At 39.8% G+C, this 12973-nt stretch overlaps 1 protein-coding gene across 4 annotated transcripts in view; it reads right to left on the bottom strand.

Annotated features, from left to right (window-relative positions):
* Positions 1 to 12973, bottom strand: part of LOC143116548 (inactive carboxypeptidase-like protein X2) — a 309062-nt gene that overhangs the window by 74572 nt on the left and 221517 nt on the right. For all 4 annotated transcript variants that reach the window (XM_076277730.1, XM_076277729.1, XM_076277727.1 and 1 more), the window contains one exon: positions 5487 to 5666. In XM_076277730.1, the coding sequence (XP_076133845.1) occupies positions 5487 to 5666 (180 nt within the window). The remainder of the gene's footprint in view (positions 1 to 5486; positions 5667 to 12973) is intronic.

Raw genomic sequence — 12973 nt, forward strand, 5'->3', positions numbered from 1 at the left:
ATAAGCAACATATATATTAAACACACACTCCGAGTGTGGAATATAGTCCAAAAGCATCTAAGAGGAGGGGTGGCTTTGTCACGGGCCATACCCATATTGGGAAATATAGAGTTTCTCCCATCTATAGTTGACAGAGTCTATAGAAGATGGTCTGAAAGTGGGTTAAAAATAATGAATCAGCTATTTGAAGGAAATGTATTCAAATCATTTTCACAACTCCAGGATCAATTTAGTTTACCCCAAAGCGATCTCTACAGATATCTGCAAATCAGACACTACATCACAAAACACACTGACTGGGACATTATCAAGCAAGGCCCCACTAATATTGAAATGCATTTCATACATATATTACAACTCCTAACAACAAAACATCAAGTATCTCTCATCTATAAAAAGCTAATGGCTGACACATCTGATAACACTCTACATATCAAAGGGGAATGGGAAATGGAGCTTAATGTCACTATAGAGGATGATAAGTGGGAGGATATATGCTCTGAATGTCATAAGGGGATTGGGAGCCAACTGTGGAAGGAATTTGATGGGAAAGTAAAGATGAGGTTTTTTAGGACCCCTTTAAAAGTCAGTGTTTTTAATAACAAATGTAATAACAAGTGTTGGAGAGATTGTGGGATGGTTGGAGACCATACCCATATATTCTGGGATTGCCCCAAAATACAGATATTCTGGAGAAACATTAAAGACGAATTGGAAAAAATTATGGGTATTAATTTACCTCTGGACCCTGTGTTGTTCTTATTGGACAACATGGCAGAACAAAATTTGACCAAAGACCAATGTTATATTTTACATATCCTTCTGATGACCGCTAGGAAAATGATAACCATTCACTGGATGCAGCCCGACCCTCCCACAATATCTGAATGGATACAGAAAATTAAACATGTCCAAATGATGGAAAATATGACTGCCATTCTACAGCTGAAACTGCCTTTATTTATAAGGAGATGGACTTTTGTTACTCTATACATGGATTGAAAGTGAACAGATAATTGAAAGATGATTGATAGATATGCCCAGGTAATTTATAAATATTATGTGATCCACGATCAAGGTCTTATTTGTCAGTCTAGCTGATTGTATATTTGTCTTTTTTTTTTTTTTTTTTTTTTTTTCCTTTTTATTTAAAAAAAAAAAAAAAAATATTTTTATATATATCATTAGTATTATATCTTAGTTTTGTTGTTGTTGTTGTTGTTGTTGCCCTTAGTGTATTGTGTGGTTATGTTTGCCTGTAAGTTATGTACTGGCAATAAAGTAAAAAAAAAAAAAACAGTTTAAGCTTTATGAAGCAATTCTCTCAACACTTATAGGACCATTTTAAAAAGCTCTAGTACAATAAGAATAAGTGCATTAGTGAGTGCTGTTTTTTAAACAATCGAGAGTCAGTTCTAGTCAGGTGGAAAGTGCTAGGATCAGCAAGACTAGTTATTACTACTAACTAGTTACTAACCCCTTACCCTAAAGAAGTGAGAGAGCAGTTATGTTAGGATGGAATTAATAACTATAGTGATATGTCAATTAAAAATAATTTGTGTTACAACCTGGTACATTAATGAAGTCAAATAGCACCATAGACCACCATCTACAGTTCTACGTTGCTGCCTTGACATTAAAGAATTACAACTTGTGCAGCATTGCATTGTCTCTCCCTACAAGCTTTAAAACTTGGCTTGACTCATTCCCATAGATAGGGGTACTGATTGATAGAGGTTTTGGGGTACTATGTTATGTTTCCAAGCTGATATTCACTTTGAAAATGGGTTCTTTTTAGATGAAGATTGTTTTTTTTCATGTTCTATTTCTGTTCTCTTACACTGTACAATACATGTTCATTTTGACACTTCTGCAGACAGCCCATGAGTGTTGGCTTTCATTTGATACCATTTCTATGTATATGGTCCTTGTGGTTGTGGAGATATTCAACATTTAGTGTTGGTATGTCATGTTAAGCAGGAAACCAACAAATTGGCCTGAAATTGCTTAAAGTCATACACACACAAAAAAAAATCAACTTGACAACCACCCTAATGATCATGCTTGCACATAAATTTGATTATATTGCACATTTGCCCAAAATTACAGTAGGTAACAATGGAAGAAAATGAAAGCACTTTGGGGGAAAAATCCGCTTTTACCACTTATAAGAATATAGTGTTAAAATGGACAAAAAACATTTTCTAAGCTGACAACCTGGCTAGAACACATGTTAAGGGGTTACATATTAATACTGGATAGGTTGTATGCTTGTACCAAAAAGTGTCCGACAAAGTTTTAGTATCAGTTTTGGCCCCCTGACTACAGCTCTAATTATGAAAAGCCAAGTGGATTGTATGTGACTTGTCTGTTCTGAAAACCTATAACCCTTATGAAAAACAATTCAAATACCTGTTATTTTCATTTTTGGATTAGACTAGCCAGTCTCTATGCTGTTTTCATGGACAGCAAGACCCACTTCATTCATTGTTTTAAATAACGTTGTTTGTTGCACACGCCATCTCCAGTGGTTCACTTTTATGGAGGCCTTACATTGTACGATTTTGGTCTGTTTTCACAGTCGGCGACTAAATTTCCAAAGTCGGACAGAAATCATGGGAGTTGTACTGGAATTGCGGTGCACTCCCGTCAACTAGATCATTAAATGTAAGGTGCCAATCTTAGCGGTTTTAAGTCAGTCGGAGTCAGTCCTTTTCTAGTTTTGCCGTTACGACAATATCAAACATGTTTGATATTATTGCAAGTCTTTCTAGTCGTGGCTCATGCAAATAGGGACGTGAACTATAAAAACCAATAGTGACCTCTCTCCAACACCAAACAGGAAGGGGCAAAGTAGGCGACAGCTGTAGCCTATATGATTATTTGTTATTCTTATACATATTTAGTCGGCTCTTCCATGTGACAGAACAACTCTATATCGGTTAGAGATGCCACGCATGAAACAATGCTACAGAAACACAAAAATGCGACATTTGAGTTTAGTAGGCTATCATTTCAGTTCCTGTTTATCTATTGCACGATGGGTAATAATTTAAAGGAATCTAGTTGCAGTCTTGGAAATAGTGACCCTGCAAGATCCCTAGTCATTGCAAAATCATAGTCTGTGACTTAAAACTCTACTCCTTGTCTTTAGATGTGAGAGGGTCTGAGACTGTAGTCTTTCAAAAATCTTTTCCAAATCTTTGCAAATTTTTCCAAAGTTTGTCAGTGTAAGGAGGGCTTTACTTGCGCAGCAGACGTGCAGATTGGATGAGCGCTGACACCACTACCCCCTAATTGCATGTCTCTTTATTTGATAACAATAAATTAAGAAATATCTTCTAATCAGGAATATGTTTAGGCTAGTTTATTTTTCTTTCGGTCCGCGGTTCCATAGGCTACCATTCAATTGCAGCACATTATCCGCGGACTAGCAATCTCCTCGTCGAGGAGGCCCTATAAGCCTGCAGATCATAGACAGAGAAAGCATGCTCTGGGAACAGAGCACAGTTGCCGGCCTAGTGTAACCATGGGTAGGCCTATGTCTACAAGGAAAATGTCTTAGTGAGTTTCGGGGGTGGCCGCAACCCCACTTCCAACGTCACTGACTGCCTGATAGGTGAAGAGAACAAGAAATGGAGAAACATCAACACAGTGCCTTGGTAGGCCTAATGTTATTAGGTTGAATTTTGTAGTTAGGCTACCTCAAATGTAACAGCCTCGTTTCTATGCAGGCCAGGCAATACTAGCCTACTTTGAAAAGTAGTATTGCCGTGGCAATACTGGTGACGGCGGCCATGTCCTGAAGTAGCCTAAAGCATGTAGGCTAATGATTCCTAAAACATATAGGAAGTCCATTCTGTGGCTATTGCAATTTGGATATATCGTGTTAACTGTAACCCAGCCTTTTGTGACACATAGAAAATACTTTTTAATGAACCTGACGTGTTCTTCATTCTCTGATTCTAAAAATGTCATTGTTGAGTCATTAAAACTTAATACAAAGTGGTTTTGAGCCATATTAAATTGCTGAGCTGCAGCATTGCGTGTTCGTAGACTGTGCGCTCCTCCTCCGTCTACTGACAGCCAGGGCATATACATTTATTCTACGGCTGCAAACGGGATTCACTCGCATTTAACCAAATATTTCTTTATTAGGGCAGGGCAGGCATATTTCTGGCTATTAAATTATTTCTAAACCAGTCTGCTAAAGTCTGTAGTGAAGTCTGTGTAGGGTTTTCCAGGCTCCATTTCTTTTTACGAGACACCCTGCTCACCAGAGCCATCTGGCGGTTGTTTGGGTTGTTGCAGCGTCACTGGAGAAATACAAATTAAAGTTGCGTGATCCCGCGTGAGGTCACCTGCGAATCTTGAGTGAAGCTGGCCAATTTGAAGTAATGCCCACTGTATCACTTTTAGCAGTTTTTATTCTTCATCTTATGTCAAGTTCAGCCAGCTTGCTTTCTATGCGCTGTCCGTGCAAACAAACTAGCGCTTGTCTGAGTTCGTTCTTGACTAGCGCTTGTCTGAGTTTGTTCTTGACTACGGTTGTTAGGGACCTGAAACCGGTCTATACTAGAGGTGGACGAAGTGCACAATTCCTTTACTTAATTCCTTTACTTAAGTTAAAGTATAGATACACCTTGTCAAATAAACAAGTGAAAGTTGCTAAGTCAGATTTTTACTTAAAGGAGAAATCTGCCCGATTTTTTCATGGATCTTGATCGCTACACTGCAAAAAAAAAACACTTATCTAATACAATCTAACCAAGTGTTATTAATCTTATATCAAGATAAAAAAATCTAGGCGGTATTGTTTTAAGTATAAAGATACTTACCTTGCACTTTCTCGACTTCATTTAAGAAGAGTTTAACTTTTAAGAGGTTTCATCCTGAAAACAAGCACATTTGTTTGCCAGTGCATTAAGGAAATTTGTCCTAAGAACAAGCAGCACTGGCTGCCAGTGCAGTGCGTTAAGTAAATTTGTCTTGATAAGATTCCTTAAAATAAGTCAAAGTCTTCTTACAGTCAAAATTATCTTTCAAGAGATCACAAGGTAAGTGTCTTCATACTTGAAATAATACCAAATAGATTTTTTTTATCTTAATATAAGACTAATAACGCTTGGTTAGATTTTATTTTTTGCAGTGTAGACATCGCTGAATACTGTCGATAGGAAAAATGACAAAAATAGGTGCTACCGAACTGGAGTAGCTGCAGCTAATGGCCAGTACTCCCATTGACCTACAATGCTAGGTCTGGGGGCATAATCTAAAGTCCTTACGTGACAAAACGATGCATTTTCTACTTATTACCTGTGAAGAAACCATTTGAATTCAAAGTTTAGAGTATAGTAAAGTAAGCAGTAAGCAGTAGAATATAATAGGGCATAAAGGCAGGGAATACTCAGGGTAAACTAAAAGTATTGCTAGTGGGACAGGTTTATTACTTATTAGATTGTGCTGATGTATCACTCGTGACTAACCGTGCCATTTTTAGACTGGTACCACTCAGGAATGGGCACATGGTGGTTCAGAACCTTACGAGGGACCAAGTTTCGGATTTCAGCCTCCCACAGGATGGAATTCAGATCTGGGAAATTGTGATGAATGTCAAAGCCATCATGACTCCAGCGTCCAAGAGACCAGCCCCCCAACTCTGATCCCTAAGGGATAAGATAAAATAGGTGTGTTCAAATTTGAAAACATAGGCGAATGTTTGCAAAAATTTTTCAGTTTGCCTTGAGTTCTTGCAAACAGTCTGCGGAGGTAGTTCTCCGCGAACATATAGTGAACCTGGACATGAGCTTGATGAAGGTAAACATGCTATTACAATGGAATGGTAACATCAAATCGTTCAAATTTAACTGTTCAAAGAAAACATATTCACCATGAATGTTTGCCACTGTTTGCCAAATTTGAATGCACCTCATATTTGCCAGCCGTCATTCTACAATATGTCAGGTAAAACATCAAGATGCCCAATCAATATTTGCTAAATATTCTGCAACATTTACTGAAAATAAGTGAAAACCTTTATATATATTTTTTTTTCCTTTTGTAAGATCCTGGGCTGTTATATCTGTGATGACTTCCTGATTTATGTGATTTATTAATGTTATGATAACAGCACTGTCTTCCACAATTTCACAACACATTGAAACTTACTTTCTCAACAGTGAGTTTTTAAAGGACAATTCCGGCGCAAAATGAACCTAATGGTTAATAACACCGAGTTCGAACGTTCGCTGGGATTTATTTTCATGCTAGTCGAATGTGACCAGTTTTATTGCAAACCGCTAACCTTCGGGGCACACGTACAGTAAAAAGAAATCGCTATTTCTCAAAATAGCACCACACTTACACAGTAGCATAATGAGGGTCTCTACATGTAAACCAAAGCATTGAGAACTTTGTAAGTGTACAGGCAGTTTATCAAAAAGAAACACATTACCGTCCACATCTGGTTAGGGTTGCCAACTTCCTCAACCCCAAATGAGGGACACTTCACTTCCAATGCGGGACCCCCCCCCCCCCCCCCAAAAAAAAAAAAAAAATATATATATATATATATATATATACATACATACAATTCAAATGGTAATAATGACAAAGTAATTTTGTTTTTATTTTATACACTTCTTAAGAAATACTACCGATTTGATGCTGATGGTGCACTGTCACTTTAAGAGCATTGTCTACACGGTAGGCCTATTCATAATATTTTGCCAGCTCCATTCAAATATAGCCTATGGCTAGTCGTCCACAAACTCTAACATTGTTTGTGCCACATTTATTAACAATGATAAGTATATTAAGTTGTTATAAACAACCTTCATTCCTGTGGAAATAGAAGCATGTAATGATGCTAGCTTGATATTTTCTGTTTGCAATTAAAAGTGAATTATGAACCGATATCCACCTAGCTATCTGAGTGGAAAGTGTTTCAATTGGCAATTGGCATTCATGTAAATGCTTAGTTTAAGGAAAACGGATTAAGACTTCAAGACTCACCAATTCAATTCCATTACAGAAAGGCAAAGACCACTCTTCATATTCTATCACAGTCCAAATCACAGTGCCTGCAGCCTATGTCAAAGTGCCCTCACATTTTATAAATAGTCAGTAGTGTGAACCGGATAACTCCCCAATCTCCTCGCGTTGTTTTCGTTGTTCTCATGATTTCCTTTTAAAAGTTTCTTATATTAAAAAGGTGAAATCAATTACCAACAATGACAAGCCAGCTGGAAACTTCCACCCTCTCTCCCTCTCGTTCCCAATTAAAACGAGTAGCATAACGTTCAAGTTAGATCTGGTGCATAGGCTAATGGAGACTGAGAGGACCCAAAAAGTATCATCGTTATGTAAGATGCTGTTGCTGCCTTTTGACATTGTAATCAAGAGTGAAAAGCAGTTTGCAGTAAAGCTTCTCTTGGTAAATTGTGGTGCCCCTCTGTCCCTTGGTGTCGTGCACACAGTGCGAGATGCGCGTGGTTGCGGCGGCACTGGACACTTTGTGCACTTACAGTAGCCTAGTTACAGTAACAAGGCCGCTGAGCTGTGACTGAAAATCGGGACTGGAGCTGTCCCTGACGGGACAAATCAAAATCACCCAAAACACGGGATGTCCCGCACAATTCGGGACGGTTGGCAACCTTACATCTGGTTCACATACAGGCAGGCGATGTGAACTACAATCAAACGTAATTTGCTCAATATAGGCCTATCAGAAATAATAGCTCCGATGTAACATAACTTGTCTAGTGTACTTACTTAGTGGATGTCCATCTGGTCCCTCTGGTATGGATCGCCGCCTCCAATTTCTTTTCGGTACATGGAAAAAAGTTTCAACTACAGCCCTGTTTATCAATGAGGGGAAATCTTCAGACTCTACAAAACACTGCGTCTCTTGAGTGTCGCGACGCAACAGGTCCCACTCCATGCAACACAGGCACTCCTCTTCGGTGGCCATAGCTTCACAATGTCCGCAGGTACACCACCAGTTTCTAGAAGTGCGAGGCTGTGTGCGGCATTGACTACAGGTAGCTCTCTCTCATAGCCCTTTCACGGAGCTCCCGCAGCTCTTCGTCGATATATTCCGGCTCGAAAAGATGAGGACGTCCATCAAACCGAAAGGGTTCATCCTCGATGTCTTCAAATTCGTTCAAATAACCTGTCATCTCTTATGTCTCCTGTTGCGTTCAGTGCTTCTCTTATGCGCTCAGTGCTTTCTTTCGGCAACAACGTTTCACGTGAGATTCACTTCACATCCCAGAGTTCTGTTTTCCCACGGCGCCTGCCTGGATGTGAACCAGACGTGAATGGTAATGTTTTTCTTTTTAATAAACTGCCTGTACACTTACAAAGTTCTCAATGCTTCGGTTTACATGTAGAGACCCTCATTATGCTACCGTGTAAGTGTGGTGCTATTTTGAGCCTTGTTAGTGGTATAGAAATAGCAATTGCTTTTTACTGCCCCGTCTACCCCGAAGGCTAGTGTTAAACGCTAATTAGCGGTTTGCAATAAAACTGGTCACATTCGACTAGCATGAAAACAAATCCCAGCGAACGGTCGAACTCGGTACACATGTGTTATTTACCCCTAGGTTCATTTTGTGCCGGAATTGTCCTTTAAATTATGAATCAAGTATGTCTTGACTATTTATAAACAAACCTCAGAGCAAAAGGGACATTTCATTAAGTCAATTTTTTGTTAGGCTATGTGATGACACACCATTAATGCTACACAGAAGGGTATACCATGATCAGACAAAATAAATGCTATAATGGCTGTGCGTTGACATTACAGCCCTGTTGAAAAAAAACAGCCTGACCAGCTAAAGGTGGTTTGCTGGTTGACCAGCTTGATGACCAGCTTGTTTGACCACCCTTTGATGGTTGACCAGCTAGACCAGCAAATCTCTTGCGAAAACATACCTTCAGCTCGTTTACCCAGTTTACAATGGTGATCCAACTGGTTTTGCTTGTCGTACCACCTCAAGCTCATCATTTTAGTTGGTGTTGCTGGTCTACATTGCTGGTTTAACTGGTCATGCCAGCTTATGTTGGTCATTCTAGCAAACCAGCACGACCATCTTACACCAACAATGTCAATCTTAGCAAGCTGGTCACCAGCATGACCATCTTACACCAGCTGTATCCAACATGACAGGCTGGTCACACCAGCATGACCAGCTTCCTCAGTTGGTCACGCCAACATGTCCAGCTGGTGGCCCAACCAGCTACACCAGCAAAGACCAGCAGGAGCTGAAAGAAAATCAGCAAAGACCAGCTAAAACCAGCTATCAGCATAAGCTGGTTTCTAGCTGTTTTTTTCAGCAGGAAGAACTCATCTTTTATGTGAAAAGTATAACCGTGTAAAAAAAAGTTTAACAGTGTAAAAAGAAGTAGTTCAGAAAACAATTTCATAGGTAGGTGATGTTGAGAATTAGTTTTTTCAGCCTTGACTCTGTATCTCTCATTTTGGACTTGAAAAACTTTGGACTCGGTATTGCCTTGGACTCAAACCTCTTTTGACTCGGTCTCAACTAGTCCTGGTCTTGGACTTGTCTTGGACTCGACAAAGACGGTCTTGACTACAGCCCTGGACAATACCAATTAGAAGCCACACCTTAGTGAGCTTAATGACTACAGGCCTGTGGCTCTAACATCACATGTGATGAAGACAATGGAGCGACTCCAGGTATGCTCAGACCCCAGGTACGCCATGCACTAGACCCGTTACAGTTTGCATACCAGGAGAAAGTGGCCGTGGATAATGCCATCACTTATCTTCTACACAGGACACATTCTCACCTAGACAAGGGGAAAAGTGCTGTGAGAATCATGTTCTTTGCTTTCTCAAGTGCTTTTAACACCATCCAACCCCTCAGACTGGGAGACAAACTCTTGCAGATGGGTGTGGACACTCAACTGGTAACCTGGATTACAGATTACCTGACCGAGCGACCACAGTTCGTCAGACTGAAGAACTGTCTCTCTGATACTGTGATCAGCAGCACCGGAGCGCCACAGGGAACTGTGCTCTCTCCAGTCCTGTTCACCCTGTACACATCTGACTTCTGCTACAACACCGAGTCATGCCACATGCAGAAGTTTTCTGACGATACTGCAATTGTGGGGTGTATCAGGGACGAGCAGGAGGAGGAGTACAGGAGCCTGGTGGAGGACTTTGTGCAATGGTGCAAACTCAATCACCTTCAACTCAGGCTGGTAAGGAAAGCTGGCTCTGTAGTGGGAGCTGAACTGGAGTGCATCACTTCAATATCTGACAAAAGGACCCTGAACAAACTGATAAACATTTTGGACAATGAGTGTCATCCACTCCACAGCACTATTGTAAAGCAGAAGAGCCTGATCAGCTGGAGACTTCGCTCACTGCCTTGCACAACAGACAGACTGAGGAAGTCATTTGTCCCCAGGGCCATTGCACTGTTCAATGCTTCACTTAAGGGAAGAGGAGAGATAGACTTCTCCGCATAGTCTGTCTGCCTCTCCACCCTCTCCATGTTTGGGTACTGTCTGTCCACTAGCCACTTTTTACCACTGTATTACTGCCTCAATGTTTGCGTGCTATATTAGCACATATGCATAACCCGTACCTCCATGCCACAGCCGGATTGTGGCCACACTTAAATACCTTTTCTTAATATAGTTATATTAAGATATATAGATATAGTTTTTTCTATAGTTTTTTTTTTTATATATTACCTTGCCTACTCTCTTATACTGTATGTCCATATTTATTTTATGCTGGTCTCTAGACTTTGTTCTTCCACTGTTGGACTTACTCATTTGCACCATCACCATGACACTCACTCACACAGAGCACCTTACCTTACTATGCACAGAAAATCACAGGCTCAGTCCCTGCCTCAGTCATTGCAAGCGCCTCTTGATTAATCAGCCACTATGTGGATACTGTTTTTAGAATTGATTTAGATTATAATTTGTATTTTAGTATATTCTTTATCTTCTGCTGTCCTTATTGCTTAGTTGTGTTTTTTATATTATATACTTTTAATTACTTTTTTCTGCTGTTAGTGAATGTGTGTGTGATGTTTGTATGCTACTGAGACCTTGAATTTCCCCTTGGGGATCAATAAAGTATCTATCTATCTATTTCTGTATCAGTTTTCTATGCATTTACTTTTCATGGATATGTTCATTGTGTAAAGTTTCATTTTGATAGGAGTTAAAAAAAATAGCCCCATTGAGGTGCATTGTTGCCTGGCCTTATTGGCACACATCTCGGATTGATGAGAATTTAACATATTTCCTCAACTAGGATTTCTTAGGACTTTTAGTATGTTGTTCTGGAAACCTCATATAAATGATTTATGCTGGAAAATATATTTTACAATTAGTCGGTCGTAAAACGCTACTTTGCCTGGACTACTATGCACAGTGCATGATGCGTCTGGTGGTGATCACTAATCAGGCAACTTTTTAAAACTGAAAATTTTCGCCTACAAGCTCCTCACGTTCCATCTTTAGCTAACTCCATAGACAATAAAATAAACAATCTTGTTGCTTCAGGTTTTGCGGCCTCTGTTACATGACATCAGCCCCCCACAAAGGAAATATGTAAACACAATGTGTTTTGCGTTAATATTTCATAACGTGTTATTATGAATTTGTGTTACAGTGGGCATCGCTTTCAAATGGCCACTTCAGTCGCGCATTACGAGGCGTGAAGCTGCGTGAAGCTTTAGTACCACTTTCAGCCACTGTGCGTCGCTCTGCCACTGTACATCGCTCTGTCAGTAGCCTGACTGCTGCCCCTTCTGAAAAAGCAGGAGGCTAGGCTACCTTTAAACGTAATTGTTACCGAGAGGAATCCCAGCCTACGAATTCAATAACAAAATAAATGGTAATTAAACATTACCTCGATTAAGGCTACTTGGGTATGGCTTAAGGCTTGACTACACGGTGGTAGCGAAAATTGAAATCTGCTTTTGATAGCCTACCGGTGCCGCTCCACAAAACGAAAAAAATATCTTAATTTGCTGTCTATGTTATTGTCAGTGTTGGGGGTAACGCAACTACGCAAATCAAAACAGTGTCTTAATTTGCCCTACTTCTTGACTGCAATGTAGTCAATTGACTGCTTGACATGTCATTTTTATTTTTCTGTACAATAAACAAATACATCTGCTTTATGCCACAGAATTACATTCATATTTGGCTGACTGCAGACGCGCCACTTCCCTCCCCATATTCCAAGATTAAGATAGTAGCCTATACAAAAAGCACTTCATACCATCATAAAAAATCGTTAAAACGAATAGCTATTTGCAATTTGACAAAACACTGGTCCTCATTTTGCGAATGCGAGGGCGATATGAGCCTGTTGCATTTAGTTAGATGTCCGAGTCACGCATAATGTTTGAAAACCACTGGCTCGTAATCACAATAATTTAACACACGACAGTTGGATAGCCTACTTCATTATGTCCCCATGCCTACATTTTTGTGAGTAGCCTAGCATAGAGATCGTTAAAAACAATAAAGTATGGCTCTCCGTTTGGGACATCGAAAACTTATATTTTCAATAGACTACCGTCGAAGATGCTGACTTGCAAAAGCCTCGGGATAACACGTTATCTCCACTATCATCAGTCATGCCCCTTGATCAAAGTAGGGAATGAAATAAAAGTTTGAGAACCGCTGGCTTAACAAGTTCCCTGCAGTCCAGAACACAGAATCTGTTGCAATATTCTGATGATCGGCGATGATATCGGCAAATGTTTGTTTTCCAAAGTAAGAATTTCACTTCACCATGCACCTTCGACAATGAATATAGCTCATTACACTTGTTACTGTTAAACGTAGGCCTACCTGGTATCATTACAAAGATTATTCTGTGTCCTAAAACTGGCATATTTTATGGCATTGTGTCATGTAAGTTCGTTGCAAAATCTAGAGAAATGTGTGAGGTGGTCAGCGGGGG

This window comes from Alosa pseudoharengus, unplaced genomic scaffold (genome assembly GCF_046254945.1).
Source record: "Alosa pseudoharengus isolate Yale_2024_CS ecotype anadromous, Long Island Sound unplaced genomic scaffold, YU_APseudo_1.1 YU_APseudo_1.1_scf_11, whole genome shotgun sequence".
Lineage (NCBI taxonomy): Eukaryota > Metazoa > Chordata > Actinopteri > Clupeiformes > Clupeidae > Alosa > Alosa pseudoharengus.